The following is a 26,523-nucleotide window of genomic DNA, read 5'->3' on the forward strand; positions in this document are numbered from 1 at the left end:
CAAGTGATTAAAGCATGATCTCAGTAGCCTGGAGGTCATGGGCTCAAATCCCAGTTGCCTTTTATCATTACATCATCTTGTCTGACCTCTGACTCTACTGCAGTTAATGAGAATTCAAGAATCTAAAGTGATTGAATGATGCTGAGATCAAAGCTGTGAACACTGATTTATAATGTCATGACCTTTTTGGTTTTCATTCCAAGCCTCTCCTCACAAGAAACAGATGGGCTACTTTATATTTTAGCTTCTGAGTTTTTCCTTAACCCACAACCTTTCTGCCGGGTCCACAGGACATCTTCAAGCAGGCCACGGAGGACCGGCTGAGCAGCGCCAACGAGCTGTCCTACTTCGAGGGCGACTTCTGGCCCAACGTGCTGGAGGAGAGCATCAAGGAGCTGGAGCAGGAAGAGGAGGAGCGCAAGAAGGAGGAGAACACGGCCTCCTGCGAGGCCCCAGAGGTGAGGCCTGCAGTCAGCACAGCTCAGCACAGCACAGCACAGCACAGCACAGCACAGCACAGCACAGCACAGCACAGCACAGCACAGCACAGCACAGCACAGCACAGCACAGCACAGCACAGCACAGCACTGCGTAGACCTAAAAAGTGTGTGCCTAGCCAGCACATTAGCTGAGCCGTTTGTGTTTGACTGTGTACAGTGTGTTGAGCTGGGTGAGTGTACATGTGAAGTGTAAACATGGTGGCGCTTTCTGTAATAGAAGCTGAACTTCACCCGCTCTGGGGGAAACCATGTTGGTGTCCAACAGCAGGTTTAGCAGTCTTTATCCGCCGCCTGTGATTTGGTCGCTATAAATATTTAAAGAGCTCTGCTCTCTCTTCTCCTCTGCTCTGTCTTCTCCTCTGCTCTCTTCTTCTCTCTTCTCTGTCTGTTCTCTCTCTTCTCCTCTGCTCTCTCTTCTCCTCTGCTCTGTCTTCTCCTCTGCTCTCTTCTTCTCTCTTCTCTGTCTGTTCTCTCTCTTCTCCTCTGTTCTCTCTCTTCTCCTCTGCCTCTCCTCGTCTCTCTCCACCCCTCTCAGGGCGCGCCCGTGGACAGCAAAAACGCCAAGAAGAAGAACAACAAAAAAACCAACAAAAACAAGAGCAGCATCAGCCGAGCCAACAAGAAGAAGCCTGGGATGCCGAATGTAGCCAATGACCTGTCCCAGAAGCTTTACGCCAGCTTGGAGAAGCACAAAGAGGCGAGTACACTGTACTTTAGATCTTCTTCCTGTAGATGACCAATAGCATTCTTCAGTAGCTACTGTGGCAAAGGTGGTCCGTATTGATGGTATTGACTGTACATGTAAGATTGTGTTGTGTTCAGATAGAAACAACGTGCATTATGAAACCAGATTGCATTTGTTAATGATCGCTTAGCTGACGGCATTTTTATTCCGGGGCTGAAGAAATACGGTTTGCTCACACTTGGTCATCTTCGTCGTATGATGATTTTAATTACGCTCCTCTTCCTCCTCTCCCAGGTGTTCTTTGTGATCGCCCTGCACTCTGGCCCCATGGTGAACACGCTGCCGCCCATCATGGACCCGGACCCCATGCTGACCTGCGACCTGATGGACGGGCGCGACGCCTTCCTGACGCTGGCGCGCGACAAGCACTGGGAGTTCTCCTCGCTGCGGCGCTGCAAGTGGAGCACCATGTGCATGCTGGTGGAGCTGCACAACCAGGGCCAGGACCGCTTCGTCTACACCTGCAACGAGTGCAAGCACCACGTGGAGACGCGCTGGCACTGCAAAGTCTGCGAGGTAAGAGAGGAAACACACACACACACACACACACACACACACACACACACACACACACACACTTGGTGCTAATGGATGCCGCCTGTACTCAGCCCATGTTCCCTTAAAGACTGAAGGAATAGAATGTAATTGTGGAATAGAAGTATGCATATTTATGTGGATATTTCCATTTGCATGTGTACATGTACATAACACTGCTATCGATGAACATGTCTTTGCTCTATAATAAAAGACATGTAAGATAGACATCAGCATGTTGAGTGCACACACGTACAGACCAAGAGGGACCAAGTGAAATGCACATCGAACAGGATTGGAGGAGGGCGATGCTTGTAGACTGCTAATTGTCCCAGAGCCATCTCACAGATGCATGGCAGATGGAGGAACCTAATATTTAATGGCCCTTGTCACTCAGCATTACGTGGGGATTAACAAAGCTACTGAACAACATGCTGAATGAAGCTGTAATTTGCAAACCCTAACTGATTCCTTTGGTATTTTTTATTGTACTTTTCCCTACAGGACTATGACCTGTGCATCAACTGCTACAACACTAAAGGCCATGAGCACCAGATGGTTAAATGGGGCCTGGGTCTGGACGACGACAGCAACAGCGGGAGCGGCGAGGCCTCCAAGAGCCCGCAGGAGAGCAGGCGTCTGAGCATCCAGCGCTGCATCCAGTCGCTGGTGCACGCCTGCCAGTGCCGCAACGCCAACTGCTCGCTGCCCTCGTGCCAGAAGATGAAGCGCGTGGTGCAGCACACCAAGGGCTGCAAGCGCAAGACCAACGGCGGCTGCCCGGTGTGCAAACAGCTCATCGCGCTCTGCTGCTACCACGCCAAGCACTGTCAGGAGAACAAGTGCCCCGTGCCCTTCTGCCTGAACATCAAGCACAAGCTGCGGCAGCAGCAGCTGCAGCACCGCCTCCAGCAGGCGCAGATGATGCGCCGGCGTATGGCCACCATGCAGGGCCGCATGACGCAGCCACTGCCTTCACCGCCCACCTCGGTGGTCGCTGCAGCCGCCGCCACCGCCCCTGGCATGCACACGCCGCCACATCCGCAACCCCAGACACCGCAGACCCCGCAGCAGCTGCCCAACCAGCCCGGTGCAACACCCAACGCCGCCGGTGTTATGTCTCCCGCCTACCCTGGCGCCCAGCCCCGCAATGGCCTCCCGCAGGCACCCTCTTCCCAGGGCAAGCCAGGGCCGCAGGCCTCACCGCTGCACCAGCAGCAGTCGCCTGTGCCGCAGGCTGCCCAGCAGCAGCCCCAGCAAGTCCAGCAGCAGCAGAAGCAGCCACAGCAGCACCCGCTTGCGGCCGCCGTGGAAATCGCACGCCACATCGAGATGGTGGCCCAGGCGCAGCAGCAGCAGATCCCGGGCTTCCGCATGAACATCAACGGCCTGCCACTCCACCAGCGGCCGCCACAGCCACAGCAGCAGCAGCAGCCGCAGCCACGGATGCCGGGGCCCATGCAGCCGCCCATGCAGATCGTCGGGGGCCCGCGACCCCAGGTCATGCAGCCCATGCAGGCTGGCCAGTGGGGACCAGGAGGGCCCCAGGCAGCCATGCAGGCAGTCCCGCAACAGCAAGGTGGCCTGCCGCAGCAGCAGCCCCAGCCAGGTATGCCCATGCAGAGGGCCATGATGCCGCAGCAGCAGACACGCATGATGGTGGCCCAGAGGCTCCAGGGCCCTCCACAACGGCCGGGTGCCATCGCACCCAACGCCCTGCAGGACCTGCTGCGCACGCTCAAGTCGCCCAGCTCGCCGCAGCAGCAGCAGCAGGTGCTTAACATCCTCAAGTCCAACCCGCAGCTCATGGCGGCCTTCATCAAGCAGCGCACACTCAAGTACAACGCCAGTCAGCAGCAGCAGCAGCAACAGCAGCAGCAGGGCATGCACGGGGCGCAGCCAGCCATGCAGGCTATGCAAGCAGCCATGCAGGGCGGAGTGGCGGTGCAGAGGCCCGTCATGGCGCCCCAGCAGCCCGGGCAGCCCCCAGCCCAGGGTATGGCCGCACTGGGTCCCCAAGGTCAGCTGATGAACCCCGGACACAATACCAACCCCCAGGAGATGTACCGGCGGCAGCTCTTACGGGCGCAGCAGCAACAACAACAACAACAGCAGCAGCAGCAGCTACAGCAGGGTGTGATACCCCAGGCCCATGGACAGTTCCCCCAGGCCCAGGGCACACCAGCCACCTACTCCCAGCTCCGCATGCAGCAGCAGCAACAGCAACAACAGCAGCAGCAGCTGGCTATGCAAGCAGGAGCTGCGGGGCCCATGGGTCAGCTGCCACCCATGACCCAGATGGGCCAGCCCGGCCTGGGCATGGACGCCACGCAGAACCTCCTGCACCAGCGGCTTCTCCAGCAGCAGCAGCAGCAGGCGGCAGCAGCCGTTCTGAAGCCCCAGATGGGCTCTCCGGCCCAGCCTGGCTCCATGAGCCCGCAGGCAGCCGCCCACCTCCTGGCCGGCCAGCCGCTGGCGAACGCGCTGGGCAACCAGGTGCGTTCGCCAGCGCCTGTGCAGTCCCCGCGCCCGCCCTCCCAGCAGCAGCAGCCGCCGCCACATTCCAGCCCGTCGCCAGCACAAATCCAGCCGCAGCCCTCACCCCAGCACACCGCCCCCCACTCCGGCTCGCCCCACCCAGGCCTGGCGGCGCCCATGCCTGGCTCACTGGAGCAAGGACACCTGGGAGCCGCGGAACAGAGCGCCATGCTGCCGCAGCTCAACACGCCCAACCGTAACGCTCTCACTAGTGACTTGGGCATGGTAGGAGACACCACGGGAGACACGCTGGAGAAGTTTGTGGAGGGCTTGTAGCGCAATTTTTGGGAGATGGTTTTTCCTTTCAAGAACCCACAAAACCAGCCCACTCAAGTCTCCCCTCCTCCTTTTTCTAGAAGGGGTGGTGGGCGCAATTGTTTTTTTGTTTTCCTTGGACGAGCTTTTTGTACTGACATGTAAAAAGTTTCAAGAAATGTATGGAGAAAAACAAAACAAGTTGGAAAAATTAATAAATAAAAAAAACAGTGCTTGGGAAATGTTGATGTTTCCTATTGAAAAAAAATACAAGAGAATGATATTTCCTATATGTCAAGGGATTTGAAAAAAAAAATGCTGTTTAAATGAAAATTTAAAAATGACAAAGAATATATATTTTGATTTTGACCATATTCTTGGTCGTTATGTTTTTGTTTAAATTTTTTTTTTTTCATTTCGTTTGTTTTTATGGTATGGTTTCATGCCTTTTTTCTTTTTTAAGAAAATTTACAAAAACTTCATTATATTATTCATACTTTTTATTTTGTACCTTTTGGAATACTTCAATGATTTTTTTCGTTTGTTTGTTGTCATTGTCGTTGAGAGACTGTAAAATAATTGGTCGGAGGAATTTTGGGCCAGGTTTTCCTCTGTTCTCTCGCTCGCATACCTGGCGATTGTATTCTCGTGTTGTACTATTTTTACAGACATGCGTTTTCATTTTTCTGGGAGGGGCCTCTTCCACTCCCCGTCGTGAAGTCCATTTGAGGAGAACTCGTTGTTTGTAACCAATAAGAACTGGGCATACACACAAGCATGTATGCGTACACACACACACACACACCGAGAGAGACGTACCTGCACACACATTCACATGGATACACAGAAAAACCGTCAAACCGTCAGAAAGAACCTTGAAGAGGATGTAAAGATGGAACATCTCGCTTCTGGCACCCAACTACAGAGTTTTCTGGCCTGCAGGTGTAGAAAGTTGTGCATTGTCATATAAGATTTGTGTCCTTAAAATCTTTTGTCATACAGAATATATGAGTATAAAAAAAAAAAAAGATGGGGGAAGGTGGGTCCTTTAGCCGAGTGGGATGGGAAGGAGGTGGTCACTGTTCGAGTGTTTTGTGTCGAACAGAGTCGTTCTGTCGTCGACCCTCATTCCTCTCACGAAAAAAGAAACTTGAACTGGGGACTCTACTTTTTCCTCTTAATGTAAATCATGCAAGTTATCAAGCAAAATACTATAAATATAAGGAAGAGAGAACGAAATCACTGTATAAACTGGTTAAAAACTCATTTCTTACTTATATACCATATTGTTAAATAAACTGTGTGCAACAGAAAAAAAAGGTCTAGATTCGCTTTGATTTGTTGTGGTTTATGTGACGGATGAGATGTTGAACGTTTGCGTGAGGTTGGATTGAACTGACGTATGGTACTCTGGTGTGTATTGAAATACCTATTGACGATGAGATGCTATGGAAGCTAGTGTGTGTGTGGTCATTGAAGTTTGAGTATAATTGAGACTTGAGCTGATTGAATCGTTAGTTGACTTTGTATGCAATGTCTGTGCTTGGGCGAGTATGAGCTTACGTTTGTGTTATACTCACAAGTTGGTATTTCTTCATGCAATTCTAGGTCGTGATAAAACATCCCCATAGTGCCCCAGATACTCTGGCTTGCTGGGAACTCAAATGGTACTCCTATGCGAAGATGTATATGTCTGCATTAGTTTGCATTCGTGGCCGTTTTACCACACTCTTCTGTTCTGAAGCTAGAGATGTTTTGCCAACATAAAAATGTTCAGTGACAACACGATACTTTATTTTAGGCGTCTAAAATGGTCAACAGCGGATTGTCATCAACGTCTTGTGTTGATGGTATAGCTTGCGCGGCATGAGTTCACAGACAGTAGTGAATAGAACGAAGTGCCATTAGATATGGTTTCTCATTTACGTCTAAATGTGCCAACATTCTATACATACTGTAGATGAAAACGTATTTTCTGGTGAAAAACAAGTACGTCTGAACTACAAACCCTAAAATGCACAATTTCGCATTCTGTGTTGCCTAAATGTTTCTGAGTACCGTCACATGATGCTTTCGCAAGCAGACCGAGACCTTTACATCACAGGAAATAACGCAGAAGAGCGGTTCCCAGTGAGTTTTCAAATTAATCGGTTAGCGTCTGAGCCTGCTGTTTATCATTATTATAATGGTCTTGATCATACAGGGGCCATAGTCAGTCTTGGGGTGAAAGAAGCAATAGTTTGTCAAGTACTGGTAAATAAAATAACTAGAATGAAGCCATTATATCTTTAACAGGGCTAGATAGCTGGCTAATAACATAACAGCTTGACGCCAGCAACAGTATCATAGCTAGCTACGTTACAGCTGACAAGCTAACGTCAGTTATGTCTACTCACATAACAGACAAATGTCTCAATCATTCAGCATATTGCGTGCCAGGGACGGGAAACTTTTTAGTTACATATTCCAAAGCAAAGACTGTCTGAGTGTGTGTGAAGTAAGTGCAATTTAAGTAGTTATCATAGCTAACGTGAGCTACTTAGCATAACGTTACTGTCTCATGTTGATGGTTGGATATGATAGCTCGCTAGTATAGCTAGGCTGTTAGCATACCCAGGTTACCTAGCTAAGCAATGTTAGGTGATTATCTTATGTTTTTGCATTGGAAAAAGTGAAGGGGCTTTTGTCGGTCTGGATAAGATTATTGGAAAGGACGTTGCCTTTCACGTACAACGTTTGTCTCAATGGCCTGTGCAAAATAGCTAGCACGGCAATGCCGCGTAGGGTAACAAAGTGATGGAGGACTCGGACCTTGACTTTTCGGACCTCTGCTCCCGGCTTCTAAAAAGGAGAGTCCGGAAGAAAGCAGTTGAGAATGTAGAGGAGAAGAAAACTGGTGGTGGAGATGGTGAAACTCAGTGTAAACAAAGCAGCTCTGCCCTGTCTTTACCAAAACGAAACAAAAAATCAAACAACCAGCCAAAGAAAACGACTAAGAAAGGTGATTCATCAGAGCCTTCGGGAAAACAGAAAACTGATCCTCGGGCAGTGCTACAAACTGTCAGTGTTTCACAGTTTACTGAGAATGGAACCGAGACACCGGCAGTGACCCAGCTGGCGACAACCCAGGAAAGAAAGAGTGCAAAGGAAAAGGTGTTGAGTCGGATGCAACGGTTTAAACGTGTGGACCCACAGCAGCTCCAGCACGCTGACAGCATCCCCAGTACATCGGCAGAGCCAGAATGTGTTCGACCTCCCTCATCACCATTACAAAACAAAGGTATGATTCTCTATCTCTGTTTTATGATCTCCTTACTGCATTGAAGCTCAACCAAACGTGTGATTAGTTTGTATTATTAGAAATAACTTAACTCAATATGTGGTTAACATATAGTCAACACATGTAAGGGTAAAATAACAGCTCTTCATCAGGTAACAAACATTGATCTGTCCACCTATTCATATGCCAGTTTAGTCAGCTAAAATCCAGTCTAAACCAAAGTAGTTGCCGATGCATTCAACTGCTCTGTCTTTCCCACCAAACTTCAAAGTCACAGTGGAACTGTAATGATAAGCAATATGTTGTTGATAAGTATATGCTGCTGCCCACAATGGCTAAGCCCAAGAAATCTAGCAAAAGGCAGTTTTTGGTGCTGATCCTGGTCTGTGTCTTGTCTATATATATATGTGTGTGTGTGTGTGTGTGTGTGTGTGTGTGTGTGTGTGTGTGTGTGTGTGTGTGTGTGTGTCCTCGTCTGTCCTCAGAGCTGTCGCCGGATGAGAGACTGGCTCTCCGTCTGCAGCAGGAGCTCGACCATGAGTTTGAGGCTGAGACACAGGCTCAGGCCCAGGGGAGGGTGGTGGACGTGGACCAGGGAGGCCTGTTCTTCTGCCAGCTCTGCTTCAGGGACCTGTCAGCCATGAGCCCCCAGCTCCGTACACAACATATCAACAGGTCTGGACAACAACACATCTAATTTAGCCAAATAGTGGACACACTTTCTTGCCTCTTTATCTTTCCTTTTTGTCCGGACACAGGTCCATATAAACAAAGGCTTTACAGTGGGGCGAGTTATGGTTATATTTGAATTAGAGGAGAACATAACTGAGTGATTTTGGAGGAAGTAACTGTAGATCATTGCCCTCCTGTGACCAGGTGTCTGGATCAGACAGAGGGCCAGGAGGCCCCAGCCCCGTCTCGCCCTGTGGTCCCTGAGTGCCCCATCTGTGGGAAGGGCTTCAAGTCGCTCAAAAGTCGCTCCACCCATCTCAAGCGCTGCTCAGCCGACATGGGGGTGCCTCCAGCGGCCCTTTTGCAAGCCCTGCACAGACAGGCCAGTGAGGCTGTGAGTGACAGCACAGCTGGCCAATCGTGAGTCAACCGTCTATGTGAAATGATACAAAAGCACTGCAGTAGGTTCAGTGTAAACTACAGCAGGGTTTATATTTGTGAAGGAAGAAGGCCAAAAACCTTCGCTGCATAGTACATTTTCATGATCAGCAGTGTTGCCAATAATTACCATTCATTTGGAGATCACAATATACAAGTGACAATTTTGCGAACTAGTCAAGAAGAAGAATTAGTGACTACAGATTGTTGAGTCACTAGTCAAGAAGAATGAGTCACTACAGATTGTTAAGTCACTAGTCAAGAAGAAGAATTAGTCACTACAGTTTGTCTTTGATATCCCAGTGCCCAAACTGGAGGTCCCAAGAGGAGAAGCCCCTCGGATCCCAACCAGCCTGCCAGGAAGAAGCCCAAGAAGAAGGCCCAGCCTGTGGATGAGGACACCATGGTGGCTCTGGCCCTCTCCCGCTCTCTGCTGGATCAGGAAGTAGAGAAGGGGAGAGCAAAAGCCATTGAGGTCCTGGAGGTTAAAGGAGCTGAACTTCAGATGTCTCTCGGCTCAGCCTTGCATCGGAAGCCAGCAGCAGGTGACTGCCGAAATGTGCAGAAAATGATGGATGCCAATTGGTTTGATTTTTAATGACTAAACACAGTTGTTACCCAACATCAACATTGTTGTGAGAGATAAGGGGAAACCTGCTCTCTCACCCATGCCCACGTTCAGGTGTAATAGACAGGTGTAATTTGACTAGTGAATTAGTTTAAAGCCCCATTTTTCCAGTGTTATCAGTATCTCTCAGCATGTATTATAAACGTTTGCCATGTCCCTCCTCCTCGTCTCCTCCAGGTGCTGGCAAAGGGAAGAGACGGAGGAAGGGAGCCCCCACGGGTCCTCCTCCGCTGCTCCTCAGGCAGGACCCAGAGGAGGCGCTGCGGCGCCTCCAGGAGCGCGTCTCCCTCATGCTGCTGCGCTCCCGCACCCCCTCCCCTCCTCCCACCCCCACCCTGCCCCCCAGCGCCCTGCTGCCGCTCCCACGCGTCTCCTGCAGGGGAACAGGGAAGGGAGGGACCTCCGCCTCCCGCCCGCCCGCCCCGCTGTGGCACAAGAGCGCCCTGCCCGCTGGTTATGGCCATGCCACCGCAGAGTTCTACACTCCTGAGCTCAGTGCCTTCATTCAGCCCTATGCCAGCCCACAGGTATGCACATGTGAAGATAAGGTTTAGGTATTTGGCAGATGCTTATAGCCGAACAACTTACAAAACACATTTAAAAATGAAGAGCATGAAAAGTGAAAATAGTGTATAATGCACACAACGATATTATCTCTAATATATTATAGATTATACAATATATTAATTATAACAGAGTTGTACAGTATGCACACACAAATGAGAATATGTTCGCCAATGTAAAGGTAAATCCATTTTCAGGTATATATATGAATGTCCTATGATGACGGAGGCTAAAACATACTTACCGTATTTTCCGGACTATAAGCCGCTACTTTTTTCCCACGCTTTGAACCTCGCGGCTTAAACAACGATGCGGCTAATTTATGGATTATGATACCTGTGACTGTATACGGTGGCTTTGTGTTTACGGTGGCTTTGTGGAGCTAGGATGCTAGCATGGATGCAGCCGCATGGATGCTTAGCTCCACGCGATTTCTCAGTATCTCTCAATAACTTAACTAATGTCAAAATAACCACAGTCTACCAGCGTAGACAGAACACAACTCAAAACACTTTAGAAAATAAAATAAAAGTTTACAACAATACAAATCCAGTCTTCAAGTTCTTTAGCTCACTGGTTTCAAACTAGCGTCTGTCTTCAATCTAACGTTCTAGCTTCTGATTGACTCTTGCGACTGTGTGCTCTTAAAGCAGCAGTGCACTTATCTAACTGGCAAAACTAACTATTGTATTAGTTTTGATATTCATTTTAGCCTGTGTAAAGTTAATTTGTTTCAATGTTGCGGTAGGCACCTGCGGCTTATAGACATGTGCGGCTTATTTATGTTAAAAATAATTATTTTAAAAAAATTTAGTGCGTGAGGCTTATATTCAGGTGCGCTCAATAGTCCGGAAATTACGGTAGATGCACTCAGACACAAGCACACATGCACTCATATATATATATATGTGTGTGTGTACACAAATGCATGTTGGATCCTCAAGCAGGGCAAGTCATTTGAGTCGTTCATATCAGTCATCATCACACCCGCACACACACACTCTCACTTCCAACCTCATTATCTTTATCAGAGTCTCTTCTCTTCCATCTCCTCCTCACAGAGGGACCAGTCACCCTCCACCATGACCCCTCCATCGACGGCCCAGCCAGCCCCCTCCTCTCGGCCTCCTTCTGCTGACCCCGCCTCCCAGGCCCAGCCCCGCTCCCCTTCACCTGCCCCCTCCACCCCGACCTCGGTGCTGCCCAGCCAGGCGGTGCAGGACCTGCTGGAGCTGGGAGGGAAGGGCTTGTACCTGGCTGGTGATCCAGACATGGGTAAGCGGCCTCTACTATCCTACAGGGTTGGGTTACACTCAAACACACTTAATGGTGCAGTCTGAGATTCACCACACTACGCTCTTTGTCAAATTCTGCTAATTGCTCCTTGCGGTACGGAAAACCTCAGTCCTGGACCTGGAAATGGGAAACAAACAATTCCAGGCAATCAACATGTTGCTTCAGGCACATTGGCTGTTAAGCCTTAAACATCAACAGCTTTTCGCCATTATTGCAGACTCTACCTTCAACGGGTCGCACCCAGAAGTAAATCTCTCATGGGTTGCAAGTAATCTCATGATAGCAGCACATTGCATTTGGCTCTACCTTTTAAGACCGCACCTAACTGCATGTATTCGCTAGAGCAGTTCTGCAATCTGGATGTCTCTTTTCTGGTCCCACAGGCAGATCCTCTGCAGTTGTCCCAGAGCAGCAGAGTCCCCTCACCAACACAGACTCTGAAGAAAGGTTAAAGCCCAACAGCTTGGTGAGTAACCCTCTCATGATCTTTAGTCCCATCCATGTGTAGCCTGAATTGTCTGAAGTGAAGTGGCACCAACCATGATCCCAGAGTAGCTGAGGGAGTCATTGGGATTTCTGGCTCAGTGCTGAACTCAGCTCACAGTGTCTTCAGGCTAAGATTTACTATGTAAATAAATGTGTGTGTGTGTGTGTGTGTGAGGCTGTGGAAACAAAGGTTGCAAAATGTACGTTTGTGTGGTTTTGTGAATGTGTGCGTCCACTTGTTTATGTCTGTGTGTTTCTCTTTGTGTGTGTCGTGTGTGTGTGTGTGTGTGTGTGTGTGTGTGTGTGTGTGTGTGTGTGTGTGTGTGTGTGTGTGTGTGTGTGCGTCCGTGCAATGGGTGTAGTCCTCTCTGAGCAGGCTGGCCTCAGACCTGGGCTCCATGGTGAACAACCCACAGCTGAGTGATGTGCAACTGCAGGTGGACAGCGGTGAAGTCCTCTTCGCCCATTCCTTCATGCTGTATGCCCGCTGCCCCCTGCTGGCTGAGCAGGTAAGTGCAGCTGCATGCAGTGAAGGCATCAAGGGGAGCTACATGGTATTATAGTAAACATTAGGAGGGTCTACTGTTAAAATTGTAATACTGGTTTGAATCCGATACCAGACTTCTATTTCAATCAGTCCCCAGACATGTTCTCTTACCACATCATTCCCCCAGAACACTACACTGAAGCAAATATTAATTATTGGACAGTGTGATGAACAGGAAACCAAGCTTTACCAAGCTGTGTTTTGTTTTTATTAGCAAATATTGTTGTACTCATGTAGAGATAATGTATAGAGTTTTGTCTATGAAACTAATTTTTACTGAATTACTGCAGGACAATAGCGTAAACGTCAACTTATTGACAATACTATCTGTGACCGTGCATGTTTGGGGAATTGGCTTACATCGGAAACATGAGTCTCCAAAAGAATCTCAAATGTTATATACTTTAGGCTATTGTTGTACCCATGTAGAAACAATGTCTGCTAAACTCGTTTTTACTGAATTAATGGTGGTGTGTAATATCACAGCACAAAATGATGTTAATTCCACTAATTACCAACATTTTTAATTACTTATTTGGACCTGAAATTGCTTATTTCATTCCAAGTATTTCATGAATAGTTGGCCATTTGGCTTGGATATCTTCATCAATCTTGGATATCATCATCAATCTTTATGATGGATGTGTTGAACGTTTCTGAATGTTTTGTTGGCAGATACATGCCAGTGGCTTTGGCGTGCAGGAGGAGGGGGTGCCCGCTGCCCAGAGAGTGCTGCTGGGGGAGGTGCCCGCTGGTGCCGTGCTCGCCCTGCTCCAGTTCCTCTACTCCACTCACTGCCCGCTCACACCCTGCCTGGCACCACACGTCCAGGACCTGGCATCCAGGTCCGTCTGAGATCATGTCTATAGATATGCCTGTCTTCAGGTCTTTGATGACTATAGATATCCTTCAGGTCTATGATGACTATAGCTATACCTGTCTTCAGGTCTTTGATGACTATAGATATGCCTGTCTTCAGGTCTATGATGACTATAGATATCCTTCAGGTCTTTGATGACTATAGATAAGCCTGTCTTCAGGTCTTTGATGACTATAGATATCCTTCAGGTCTTTGATGACTATAGATATGCCTGTCTTCAGGTCTTTGATGACTATAGATAAGCCTGTCTTCAGGTCTTTGATGACTATAGATATCCTTCAGGTCTATGATGACTATAGCTATACCTGTCTTCAGGTCTATGATGACTATAGCTATACCTGTCTTCAGGTCTTTGATGACTATAGATAAGCCTGTCTTCAGGTCTTTGATGACTATAGATATCCTTCAGGTCTATGATGACTATAGCTATACCTGTCTTCAGGTCTTTGATGACTATAGATATGCCTGTCTTCAGGTCTTTGATGACTATAGATATGCCTGTCTTCAGGTCTTTGATGACTATAGATATCCTTCAGGTCTATGATGACTATAGATATACCTGTCTTCAGGTCTGTGATGACTACAGACATGCTTAGTCGTGGCTGTTGTAGTAGGAGTAGGGATAGTAAGACACATTTGTTTAGCTGTAAGTATTTCAGTTTTGGCACCACAAACACACCTGCTAACCCAGGTCAGTGACCGCTCATAGTTCTAGTGTCAGTCAGTCAGTCAGTCAGTCAGTCAGTCACTCGTCTGACAGGTTCTGACAGGTTAACTTATCTTAAGCAGGTAGATAGCGGGTAAGTAAAAGGCACAATAAGCAAGTTAATTTCTGAAAACAAACTTTCTTCATGTTCCAACAAGCCCATCACCTGAGCTCTTGTGTTCAATTAACGTCCAAGAGGCATAAGCCTTCACTTTGAGCCTCTTTTATATTATGATTGGTTAAAGGTCAGGTGTGTGAACATGGATGTGTTGCATCTCGTCTCAGGTTTGACCTTCCGGAGCTGTCACAGGAGTGCCAGCTGTATCTCCGAGGGCCGGAGCGAGACGGGAGCGAGGCCTGGGGAGATGCCCCAGCACAGGAGCCCGGGGAGGGGCAGGAGGAGCAGGACGGTACTCAGGCTCAGCAGCACTTCCTGGAGCTCCTTCGCTCCATGTGGAGCTCAGAGGATGAGGGGGAGGAAGAGGAAGGACAAGGCGACGGAAGGGCTGACCGGGAGCAGGGCATCAGGATGGAGGAGCAGGGGAGTGAAGGAGAGGAGAATGGAGGTGAAGAGCATGTGGATGAGGAGGAGCTGGAGGAGATCTATGAGTTTGCAGCTACGCAGAGGAGGGGCGCTGAGTCGCCCCTGAGGCCTGAGACAGAGAGCCTGGAAGAAGAGGAGAAGGAAGAAGAGGAAGCAGAGGAAGATGTCAGGAGATGCTTTGAAATGGAGGAAGAGAAAACTAGTGAGAGAGGAGCAGAGGAAGAGAGTGAAGGAGGTGAGAGAGGAGTAGAGGAAGAGAGTGAGGGAGGTGAGAGAGGAGTTGGTAGATCAATGCAAGAAGAGACTCCTGCTGGAACAGGTGACTGTCTCACAAACTGTCATCACACAGATGGTTCCAGTTCTCATCTCCCAGATGGTTCCAGTTCTCATCACCCAGATGGTTCCAGTTCTCATCACCCAGATGGTTCCAGTTCTCATCTCCCAGATGGTTCCAGTTCTCATCACCCAGATGGTTCCAGTTCTCATCACCCAGATGACTCCAGTGCTGCCATGGATACCCATGGGAGTGTACCAGAGAAGGACGACCAAGATGTTGAACAGCATCTGGAACCTGAGCCACATGCAGACGCCAACATGGACGACAGCTATAACCACCTCTTCTCACAGTCATGGGGGGAATATGCTGAACCCCCAGCCCCCCAGCACCAGTCAAAGTCAAGGCTGAGCTCAACACAGGTCATCGACCTTTCCATCAGTCCTCCTGCACCTACCTTTCAACCCTCTCTCCCTGTGCCTGGGCTATCCCCAGAACTGACAATTTCACGTGGGAGTCAAAGGCATAGGGTATCCCCAGAACTGACAATTTCACGTGGAGGTCAAAGGCATAGGGTATCCCCAGAACTGACAATTTCACGTGGGAGTCAAATGCATAGGGTATCCCCAGAACTGACAATTTCACGTGGGAGTCAAATGCATAGGCTATCCCCAGAACTGACAATTTCACTTGGAGGTCAAAGGCATAGGTTATCCCCAGAACTGACAATTTCACTTGGAGGTCAAAGGCATAGGCTATCCCCTGAACTGACAATTTCACGTGGGAGTCAAAGGCATAGGGTATCCCCAGAACTGAGAGTGACACAATGCGGCCGAGTGGAGGCACTGCCTTCAGAGAGTCAGGGTCGAGCCAGTCACGGAAGCCAGAGCTCCACAGAGGTTGAGCTTATAGTGCTGTCTGACTCGAGCAACGACTCCCCAACGTGTCTTTCTCCGTCTCCACCACAGCCCATGTGCCCCCAGTCTCCCCTTGTTCTCCCAGAAGACTCCCCAGGCTATACCTGCATAAAGGATGTAGCAAAAGACCAACACTCCCTCTCCTCCAGCAGAACAGCACAACCCATTAAAGATTCATGTGCTTCTCACTCTACAGCCTCAGACACCACTGCTATGGCCCAATCCCTCCCCCCAGCCTCTGGGAACGCCTGTGCTAGAGATTCTCCTGGAGACCAAAGCTTGCTGGATGGCTCAGCAGAGGTGTCTTGGCTGGTCCCATCAACTCCACAGATTTCCAGCAGGTCACGGGACGGCTCCACCCAGACCAAAAGCAGTATACGTCGCACTCGTCTCTTCACTGGGTCTTCGTCACCACAGTCATCATCGTCTTCCACCTCAGCTCTTGGACATTCTAAAGCTCTTTCAAATAGCAGCTCCTGTAAGGGGCAGTCTGCCTCGGAAGGCTCGATGTCCAATCAGAAACCCGCTACCTCTCACCAGACCCAAACTAAGCTTCAGAAGAGCAGGCCAGAGGTCATCGGAGATGATTCTCCAGTCTTCCTACCTCCAAGCTCCCTCCCTAGACGCCTCAGTTCAGCTGCTGACCTCACCCCTTGTGATTCTCACAGAGGAGCCTCAGTGGACAAACCGTCCTCCAAGAGGTTCCCCCAGCCTGCTAGTAGCACCCCTCTGCACTCCGGCTTGGAGTCTCCCATGAGTTCTTATGTCCTCTCTGACTCCCCTTTCTTGTGCCAAGTGGAGAAGAACCGGCATTTCCTGGATAGTGGGATTGCACCTAGAGGCAGTGTGCCATCCGACGGCAGCCCAGAGAGGAGCGGCAGACTGGGGCGTCCCCATCTCCGGGAAGACAGCCCCTCCAGAGATCAGCAGGAGGCACACACGAGCAAGTCCACTAGCCGGCGGAAGGATTCCAGGGAAGGGAGTAACCCAAGTAGCTCTGAAAGAACTGAAAAGGTATCCAAAAACTGGCATGGTTTTACATCTGATACAGAAAAGGTGGATATGAACAGGGTAGAGGAAGACAGCGACGCAGAGATCAAAGTGATGGGGACAGTAGAGGCAGAGGACCAAGATGAGTCATCGCCTCAGCACAGCTTCAGCCACTACAACGAACCACCAATGCCATTTGATGAGCCTCCTATGGCTTATGATGAGCCTCCTATGGCTTATGATGAACCTCCAATGGCCTTTGATGACCCTCCAATGGCCTCTGATGAACCTCCAATGGCCTTTGATGAACCCCCAATGGCCTTTAATGACTCCTGGGGTTTTGGGGACTGCAGGAACAGTCTCCAGAACCCTCGTTTCAGCCTACGCCTGGAGAGCAGTGAGAACACCAGCCTCAGCCCCACCGCTCCCCTCAGAGCTCAGGCATCGCCCCCCTCCCCCCCAGCCCAGGGCCTCCTACCTCAACCGGTCCCTGCTCTCAGGACGCCTCCTGCTGTTTCACCAGAGCCCCAGCCCGGCACTAGTGTCCTGGACCCTAAGCTGTGGGACAGCTGGGAGGAGGACGAGGAGGCAGAAGAGAGAGGAGATGCTCCTCCTCTCTCTCAGAGGCTGCTGGGCGCTGTTGCCCCGGCGAAGAGGGTGGCTCAGCTGAGGACTCCAGGTGATTTGTTGGTTTTGTTATTTAGCCATACAGTTTAGTGACCGTAACAAATAACAGCTGATGTCTTCTTCACATACCCATCTTGACTCAGAGGGCTATATGCAATGCATGATGTAAACAATCTTGTGAGATGCTGGTTGTAGCACACTTTACTGTCTCGCAGTGCTGAGTTTTGAGTAGGTGGTGAATAAATACTATACTATATACTAATACTATATACTATACTTTTTTTTTTAGTGTATGGAGATGTAGTGGTATTTTAAAGTGATTTGATTGGTCCTCATGGTTCCGTTCTTGCCTCTGCAGTGGTATCTAAGAAGGCCGGCCCATTGGTGCCCATCACCCCCATGCCCAGTTACTCAGACATGGACACGCCAGACCTCAAGAACAAACTCAACAGGTAACAGGCTTCACAGTTCAACAGGTAACAGGCTTCACAGTTCAACAGGTAACAGGCTTCACAGTTCAACAGGTAACAGGCTTCACAGTTCAACAGGTAACAGGCTTCAGAGTTCAACAGGTAACAGGCTTCAGAGTTCAACAGGTAACAGGCTTCAGAGTTCAACAGGTAACAGGCTTCACAGTTCAACAGGTAACAGGCTTCACAGTTCAACAGGTAACAGGCTTCACAGTTCAACAGGTAACAGGCTTCAGAGTTCAACAGGTAACAGGCTTCAGGGTTCAACAGGCTCAGCATAAAATATGCCTCCAGTATGTAAGAGAGCCCTTAAGTCATGATTTAGTTTTATCTTGAAACCCAGCTCACAGAATGCATTATATTTCTCTTTGACAGTTCCTTAATGTAATACCCATACAATCTTTCAGAGTTAATTTTAACTATGCATTTACAGATCCTAGGCATGAATTGAAAGCATGTGAAGTTACAGTCTGTCTCATGAAGGTGGATCAGATGATTGCAATTATTTTTAAACCAGTTCCTCCTGGACAGCTTAACAGTGAGACATTGTTTGGTTATGACTCGCATATAAACTAATTCATTTCTGATAGAGCCTTTTCTACATCAACAAACATGCACCATGTCTGAGTGCATCCTATTTTCTGGTGAGGACCTTTTGAGGTATAGAGTGAATTCAGCTCTAGAATTGTAATTATAATACACATTCTTCTAAATGATAAAACTGGATACATTCAACCAGACTTGGACATTTGAATTTGATACATAATGTTCTGATGTATTCAGGTTTGGTGTGAACTGTCAACTGGACTTGGACATTTGAATGAGATATATAATGTTATAATGTTATATATATAACCGGACTTGGACATTTGAATGAGATATATAATGTTGTGGTGTCTCCAGGTTTGGTGTGCGCCCCTTACCCAAGCGGCAGATGGTGCAGAAGCTGAAGGAGATCCACCAGTACACCCACCAGCTGGAGACGTCGGAGTCTGAGGAGGAGGAGGAGGAGGAGGCCCCAGCGCGTGGCCACAGACCTCGACCCGTCTCCCCTCCAGCCCGCTCCTGTGCCCAGTCACTCAACTTCAAGGAACCCAGGGCGCCCCCTGCTGTCTCCTTCAGGAAAGTGCAGCCCAGCCAGGATGCCCAGGAGCCCTTGTCTCTCTCTCAGAGCTCCAACACTTCTTCCACAGATGGGAGCCAGGACTCTGAGAGGTCAGCTTCTGCTGTGTGTGTGCCAAGAAATGTGCATGTTGTGAAACATGGCTGCTGATGTCTTTATAAAAGCAGGGTGCATTTTTTTCCCACAACCGTGGGCGGTTGTGTCCAGACTTATATGCATGTTTAGGCTCGGAGGCAAGTGTGTGTGTGTGTGTGTGTGTGTGTCTGTGTGTGTGTCTGTGTGTGTGTGTCTGTGTCTGTGTGTGTGTGTGTGTGTGTGTGTGTCTGTGTGCGTGTGTGTCTGTGTCTGTGTCTGTGTGTGTGTGTGTGCGAGCGCAATAGCTAAGCAAGTAGAAGATGACCTGATTTCCAAAAGGCGTGAAGTTAAGGATGACACATTTCTTTAATACTTTAAGCAAGATTACTTTTTTATTTCCATCTTTCAGAGTTTCACAATAACAGAAAAAGGGAAAAGGGCCCAAAGCAAAATGTTGGGCTCCCTGCATGCTCAGTACTCGGGCATCACAGCTTGTAAACACTTTTTATAGCCAGCTTAGTCTTTTTCATTCTTGCTTGGGGAAATATTCACCCATTCTTCCTTGTAAAAGGCTTCTAGTTCTACGAGATTCTTGGGCCATTTTACATCCACTGCTCTCTTGTGGACGGCTGTCCGCAGATTTACGAGGATGTTTAGTTCAGGGGACCGTGAGGGCCATGGCAAAAACCTTGTAGAAGCCGTCCTCTTTTCATCTCAAGCTGACGTTTGCTTCCAGAATTTTCCTTTATTTAATTGGATCCATTCTTCCCTCTACCAGTGAAATGTTCCCTGTGCCAATGGCTGCAACATAAGCTCAAAGCATGACTGATGATCCACCCCTGTGCTTCACAGTAGCAGAAGTGTTCATTCCAAGAAATTCTGCACCCTACTTTCTCTAAACATACCTTTGCCAAAAAAAAGTTCTATTAGAACTTCATCAGTCCACAGGACTCGTTTCCAAAAATCCATCAGGTTTGTTTAGACGTTCCTTTCTGACGCTGAATTTCGTGGAGAGGACGCTGGAAAGATTTTCTTCTGATGACTTCCATGAAGGTCATATTTGTGCAGGTGTCGCTGCACAGCAGAACTGTGCACCATCATCACCACTCCAGAGTTTGCTAGATCTTCCTGAAGGTCTTTTGTAGTCAAACAGGGATTTTGACCTGCCTTTCTCACAATCCTATTAGCTCTTGGAAGGTTTTCTTGGTCTTCCAGACCTCAACTTGACTGCCACCATTCCTGTTAACTGATATTTCTTAATTACTTTCCAAACTAAGTAAACCAGTCTTCTTTTAGCCTTCTCCTGCTTTATGGGCAGCAATTATTTTAATGTTCAGATCAGACTAGGCTGCTGCTTACTTGAGACCCTGGCTGCTAGTTCTTGGGACAAGGTTTGATGAGTCAGAGTATTTTTAAAGCTTTGAAATCTGCATCACCTGGCCTTTCCTAACGGTGATTGTGAACAAGCCATAGCCATATCAGGCTAATTAAGGTCTGAGACCTTGGAAAAAGTTATCCGAGAGCTTAAATCTCTTGGGGTGCATGGCACTCTTTCATTGTTTTCATTGTGAATTGTACAAAACTAAAAGAATACACTAATCTAATCTAATAATAATACACTAATCTTGCTTAAAATGTTGAAAAGAATGTTTCATCTTTAACTTTAGGACTTTTGGCGGTCAGTTCTTCTACTCACTTATTCATAGTAACAGACATTTTGCCCAAACTTTTGCATGCTACTGTATGTATACATGTGTGTGTGTGTGTGTGTGTGTGTGTGTGTGTGTGTGTGTGTGTATATACCGGTGTGTGTGTGTGTGTGTGTGTGTGTGTGTGTGTGTGTGTGTGTGTGTGTGTGTGTATATATATATATATATATATATATATATATATATATATATTCTGAATCACACTCCTGTGTTCCAGAGGTATGTGGATGCGTGTGCTCAGCAATGTGTGTGTTTGTACGTCTTGTGTTCATAAGTGTGTGTGTGTGTGTATTCAATGGTTCAGTATCATATGTTCCTGCGTCTACAGTTTGTCATACATCCCTCTGACCTTTGCCCTCAGTCAGCACAAAGCGATCAGTCACGCCAGCTTCCTAACACTCGCTCCCCCCTACCACAGGTCCAACCCTGAGCTCCTTCTGAGCGACAGCGACTCCTCGGACAACGAAGGCCTGGTGACGGCCTCGCAGGCGGTGAATCGGCACGCCGACAAGATCCAGGCCGTGCGCCGCTTCATCCTGTCCGACCCGGAGCTGCACGGACGGGTGCTGCAGTACCAGCCCCTGGTGCTCTCCCGGCTGCAGGAGCGCCTCAAGGCCGCCGGCATCCGCCTGGGCGCCGCCAAGCTGCTGGACTTCCTGGACGCCCAGTGCATCACCTTCACCACGGCCAAGCCGGGCCAGAAGGCCCCCCCCAGGAAGAGGAAGAAGAAGGTGGCCAAGGGTGCAGGAGCTGCGACCGAGGGAGGTGTGAGGGGGAAGGGGAGGGGGAAGAGGGGTGGAAGAGCCAAAGGCCCAGATTGAGCCGTGTACGATAAGGAGAGGAGGGGAAACACAGAAGAGAGATGGAAAGAGGTGTGGGCAAGTTGATGTCTCATGTTGTTGCACAATGGATGGCTTTGAGAGTGCATAGCTGTGCCGTGTCATCATGACTGCTGTGCTGTGCTGTTTAATGCACCAACTCTGACCTGTTTGAGGCAGCCATCTGATCTGGAATGTGATCCGGTTTCCAGAAAGCGTTGTAAACGAACCCCTGTGGTAACCGTGGAGACAGAGTGCGCAAAATTATAGTCTCTCTCATTTAACTATGGTAGTTGCTCAGCAACGCTTTTTGGAAACACAACTCAACTTTTCAGGAATTGACTCTGACTGATCTGGCGGAGTGGCATTTCAAGAGAATTCAGGAGAGAAGAGACCAGACTGTTCTGTGCACTGATTGTCTTTTATGTATCTCATGTACATGTCTTTTATGTAGCTTATTTTATGAAATGTCAGATACGTAAAGATTATTTTAAGAATTGTTAATATGAATATGATCATTATGAGATTAAAAGAAAGAAATTTCAGTACTTTGTTGCCGAGTCTCTTCCTGCATGTCACGATCAGCCTTTGATCCACATGTGGTACAATTAAGGTGAGTATTGCATTTCTATAGTAAGAGGAGAAACTACCTAAATACATTTCAAAGTGACTGTGAGATATGTGTTTAATTAAATTGCTGTGATGTTAGTAAAACTTTGATATTACATATAGCTGTGCTCATCACTTTACTGCCTGGAAACAAACTTACAGTGGGTTTAGTTCCACTGTGCTTCATGAAAAGCTGTGGTCAATCTGAGGAAGTTTTAATCAAGACTGGTGCAAAACAGAAAAAAGGCACAGGCACGACCCCAGTCGGCTTCAGAGGTGGAAACAAACTGTTGATGATTCATCCCAGTCTGGATGAGAGGAGTGGAGCATTAACTGTTTACCAGGCTGGTACATTTATCACCCCCTAGGGTACGTTAATAAATCACTAAAAATCGCAGGAGAGCGTGGAAGTGGGAAAAAAAATAACACGCATATGTCACACGTGTAATTCAAATCACAAATGTACGACCACACCGCTTTTAACTTCAACTTTTTTTTTTTTTTATTCCTCTCCCATTTTCCGCATTTTTGTATGCCAAGACAAGCCAATTTAATTTGAATCTGGCACACAGCTTGGGCAATGAGATCTCAGCAAGAAAAAATAAATAGAAAACAGGGCGATGGTGAAGGTCAAACCGGATAATCCCCTGACAGCGCACTGACTGGCCCCGCCGGACAAGGTCAGTCTGAGGGGTGGTGGTGGTGGTGGTGGGGGCAGGAGCTCCAAGGCCTTCACTCACACAGCTCTGGCCAGAGTTTCTCCCAGTGTCTCGGGGGTTTCCCAGTTCCTGTTTATTGAGCTCCCTTCAGGCCCGTCTCCAGACCGCCGCTCCCAGCCAGGTTCCCCGGGGGGTCTCGCTTCACTTCCTCCTTTGCCGGTGCTCCGTCATGACGGGTTGCCAATGTTGGCCATGAAATGCTGAGCCCACCACTCCTCCAGGTCAATGGGCACAAAGTCTACATGAGGGAGAAGACGACGGCATACGCGGGGTTAAAGGGAGAAAACTACTGGCCTGCAGTTGGTAAGCCGATACTTTGTAAGGAGAATTCACAAACAAACACATGCACACGTCTGATCATAAACTATTTACAGTACTTGGCAACATGGGTATAGTTTTACACATAATGCTCAATGGTGTTCCACAGATAATCAAGTCGGGTGCAGTGGTTGAGATATGACTCACTGGGTTTGATATGGCTGGGTTGCCTTCACACAAAAGCCAGCACATTGATCCTGACTAGATGACTACATGACTCACTTTTCATGGCTGGGTTCGGGGTCCTCTCTGCATACTGCACAGGCCCTCGGCTGCTCTCCGCCTGGGGGCCACCGTCTCCCACACTCTTCTCCACCTCCCTCCAGGCTGTAAAGACCCCAAACATGCATTCAGTTCCTTAGAGAACAGGTTCTCTGTTTTATGATGTTTTGGTGAAAACAACACAACAGCCAGGACATAAAGCCAAACCGAGATGACAAAAAAGGTTAGACATCGTAGCCCAGCTCAACACCTTTGTGCCTCGGTTATCCATGACTATGGAGATGAATATTATTCAGTGTTAGATCTATCTTCATCGTGTAAAACCTTTTGCTTTTTGTTCATTTTGAAAGCAAAAAAATAAGATATTTTACATAACAAATTGCTGTCTGCATATAAATACTTTTGAGGCAGGATAATGTGATTTTTGAATTTTGACTTAACACTTCAGTCATTCACAGCTCTGACAGTTTTCCACACACAATTTAAAGGGGCACAATAATCCTCCCAATAAAAACATGCTGTGTTGATAAAGCTTCCCTTGGACTTAAATAACAACAGATTGAGGTCGTGATGTTAATCGTTTGTTTTAAAATCCCTCTGAAAATAAACAATCTAAAGCAAAAAACTACGAGACTGGTCGATTTAATGGAGCACGTACCTTCAAAGACAAATTTAACATTCTCTTCATGTGCAGGCGTGAAGCCTTCTTCAAATGGGACAGCTTTTGGGACGGAAGGCTTGTGGTACCTCTGTCCGTTTACTCGGTGGAAAACAATCTTTGGAGCAGGACCGCTGGAAGTGTGCATGTGGCAGAATTAGATACATTAAAAGGTATTACTTGATAAATGCCTTCGTCAAACAGCCATTACCACCTTAAAAGTTGCTATGCGCACCTAAGGCAACTGATTTTTGCTATGCTGACTACGTTATACTCTAATGTTAAGGAGCAAGAAGTTTATCAATCAAGGTTAATAATTTGTCAACTGTCATATTACGTTTGTTAGGTCATTATCAAAACAATTACCCACACGGGGACAAATACTAAACCCAGCAGTTATCCCAGTAAATTTTGTACGGTACAGCTATTATATAGCCTGGCGAAGTAAAAATTATAGTCAGTCAAAGTAAAAAAAAAAAAAAAATTGCTTAATCAGCATATTAAGCACCCTTTCAACTTTCTCTGTCACTTTTAAATCTAGCTGACTACATTCTAGCTCTCAGCCATCATGTGCGCATGGGGTTAACCTTGAAAGGACACTCAGCGTTACGGATACCCCAAAACCTAACGTTGCTTCTCAAACGCGCAAAGGTGATGGGCAATCAAAGAAGCCAATACATTCATTCCCATCTAACGTCAGCTACTTATCAGTTCAGGTAACACGTTTACCACGTTACGTTATCAAGTGTGTACGTCCCGTATTAACACACGTGCGCATGATTCTTCACAAGTCACAAAGTTAGCTTCGTTAGCTAGCTAGCGGCTACACCACCTGACGAAAAAATATATTGTCAGCACACTTGTGTATTAGTTCGGTAATTGATGCAGTACTACTTACTTTGTTGTAAACCAGTGGTTCTGTTTCTGTTTCAAGTCTGTTGTTTGGCTCTCGATCTGCTGCGTAGGACCTTATAACAGAATGAAACGGTATCGGTGAAATTCAAGGCAGCTGTTTTCGTTGAGTAACGTTAGCTAAGGTAGCTATAACGTTAATATTAAAGTGATGACATTATTTCACGAAGGGTGACGAATATCAACAAAATGGTTGCGGCCCGAGCTAATGCTAAATGTATTGATAGAATAATAAAGAACTGATTTAAGTGTTATCCCGGCTACCGCCTGAATCGACGATTTGTTATTTGATGCCACTTTAACAACGCCATTAACTTGGCCACCTTACCCAAATGTAGGCCTGTTTCTTTTGTAAGTTAACATCTCACCTGTTCTCCGTTGTGTAACAAGTTTGCTTGGACCTCTTGTTATTGTGTACATCATGTGCAGGCAAGCTCCCCCAGAACTTCAAAGTATCACTAGACAGCAGCAGTGTCCAACAGAGCGAGATATCCAGTTTGACTCACTGACGCGTTACAAAATAACGCTGAATTTGCAGCGCATCTCCCAATTACAGCAATATCCACGAATCCCGTGGGTCTCTGGATAAGGAATCTGTTCAGGTTGTTACCTTTAATTACTTGTTACTGATACGTCAGCTCGCTTGCTGTTTTCTAACTTAAGAAGCAGTTGTCACAGTAGGCTGGATATGAGTGCTTGCTTGAAGCGCCGCCTGGTTTACACCATACACTGTCTGACAAGCTGAGGCGAAAACATCAAAGACGCGCTGTGTGTGAATGACTGCTCTTATAACGGGTCTTTACAGTGTCCTTTTGATTGTAAATTTTGCTCTGAAGACTGTCAAATGGTGACACCACTACACACAGGTGAGAAAACAGCCAGGAAGCCCTCACCCCACATCAAATCCGTAGTGATGTCACAAGTTGATGCCAAGTTGTGTTTGGCCACCCAAGCAAGCGAAAAAAATCCAACCCATACAAAAATATATGAAACCAATAACGCAACTAGAAGAAATAAACAATTCAGAGCGGCAATTCTTCAAATACTTAACCTTGTGACCAAGCTTAGCCCTCCATATATTTCAGCACGAATAGTTTGCGTCAATTGGCTTACAGTAGGCCTTCAATGTGCAATTAGGCCCAGGTACATTTTAAGAAACTATTCTGCTAAATGTTCTCTTCCAGGGCTTATAATATGGCAACTTATTCTCTAGAATCCTTTGTAGCACTGCTGGTCGGCAAAACTCTTGGTAAACTATGTCTATTCTGTCCTCCTCAGACTCTGACAGGCAGGTAAACATACATATATATTTATATATAGAAAGAAACACACCTCTCGTCTACAGTCGATGAGCTAAAAGCCTTCCCTATAAACGAGAAGTGGTTATAACAATGACGTTGTTTTATGAATAGAAAGGGTGAAACGAAGATGCTGGGAAACCGGGTGAACGGGTGAGACATGAAAACAGT

The 26,523-nt window shown here is 47.6% G+C and overlaps 3 protein-coding genes across 7 annotated transcripts in view; 2 read left to right on the top strand and 1 right to left on the bottom strand.

Moving 5' to 3' along the window:
• crebbpa (CREB binding protein a) overlaps nucleotides 1-5,891 on the top strand; it is a 55,196-nt gene extending 49,305 nt beyond the window's left edge. For all 5 annotated transcript variants that reach the window (XM_031564115.2, XM_031564116.2, XM_031564119.2 and 2 more), the window contains 4 exons: nucleotides 291-458; nucleotides 1,036-1,197; nucleotides 1,480-1,761; nucleotides 2,284-5,891. In XM_031564115.2, the coding sequence (XP_031419975.1) occupies nucleotides 291-458; nucleotides 1,036-1,197; nucleotides 1,480-1,761; nucleotides 2,284-4,593 (2,922 nt within the window). In that variant the 3' untranslated portion in view covers nucleotides 4,594-5,891. The remainder of the gene's footprint in view (nucleotides 1-290; nucleotides 459-1,035; nucleotides 1,198-1,479; nucleotides 1,762-2,283) is intronic.
• A 144-nt stretch (nucleotides 5,892-6,035) lies between these two features.
• Nucleotides 6,036-22,164, top strand: slx4 (SLX4 structure-specific endonuclease subunit homolog (S. cerevisiae)). Its single transcript, XM_031563476.2, has 13 exons — nucleotides 6,036-7,852; nucleotides 8,338-8,527; nucleotides 8,729-8,944; nucleotides 9,266-9,507; nucleotides 9,768-10,117; nucleotides 11,216-11,429; nucleotides 11,834-11,916; nucleotides 12,299-12,445; nucleotides 13,159-13,328; nucleotides 14,355-17,473; nucleotides 17,780-17,873; nucleotides 18,795-19,106; nucleotides 21,217-22,164. The coding sequence occupies exons 1-13, from the start codon at nucleotides 7,369-7,371 to the stop codon at nucleotides 21,617-21,619; spliced, it is 6,024 nt and encodes a 2,007-aa protein (XP_031419336.1). The 5' UTR covers nucleotides 6,036-7,368; the 3' UTR covers nucleotides 21,620-22,164.
• A 516-nt stretch (nucleotides 22,165-22,680) lies between these two features.
• Nucleotides 22,681-26,066, bottom strand: mcrip2 (MAPK regulated corepressor interacting protein 2). Its single transcript, XM_012823689.3, has 5 exons — nucleotides 25,423-26,066; nucleotides 25,041-25,110; nucleotides 24,143-24,276; nucleotides 23,485-23,589; nucleotides 22,681-23,182 (listed from the first exon to the last, which is right to left on the bottom strand). The coding sequence occupies exons 1-5, from the start codon at nucleotides 25,475-25,477 to the stop codon at nucleotides 23,112-23,114; spliced, it is 435 nt and encodes a 144-aa protein (XP_012679143.2). The 5' UTR covers nucleotides 25,478-26,066; the 3' UTR covers nucleotides 22,681-23,111.
• Between the last annotated feature and the right edge of the window lie 457 nt (nucleotides 26,067-26,523).

Source organism: Clupea harengus, chromosome 26 (assembly GCF_900700415.2).
Source record: "Clupea harengus chromosome 26, Ch_v2.0.2, whole genome shotgun sequence".
NCBI classification, from domain to species: Eukaryota; Metazoa; Chordata; class Actinopteri; order Clupeiformes; family Clupeidae; genus Clupea; species Clupea harengus.

Coding starts and splice junctions, on each gene's coding strand:
- mcrip2 (XM_012823689.3), bottom strand. CDS start 25,477: ATGATGTACACAATAACAAGAGGTCCAAGCAAACTTGTTACACAACGG. Junction 24,277..25,040: donor AACCACTGGTTTACAACAAA/GTAAGTAGTACT, acceptor GCACACTTCCAG/CGGTCCTGCTCCAAAGATTG. Junction 23,590..24,142: donor TGTTAAATTTGTCTTTGAAG/GTACGTGCTCCA, acceptor GGGTCTTTACAG/CCTGGAGGGAGGTGGAGAAG.
- slx4 (XM_031563476.2), top strand. CDS start 7,369: ATGGAGGACTCGGACCTTGACTTTTCGGACCTCTGCTCCCGGCTTCTA. Junction 11,430..11,833: donor GGCTGGTGATCCAGACATGG/GTAAGCGGCCTC, acceptor CTGGTCCCACAG/GCAGATCCTCTGCAGTTGTC. Junction 17,874..18,794: donor CTCAAGAACAAACTCAACAG/GTAACAGGCTTC, acceptor TGGTGTCTCCAG/GTTTGGTGTGCGCCCCTTAC.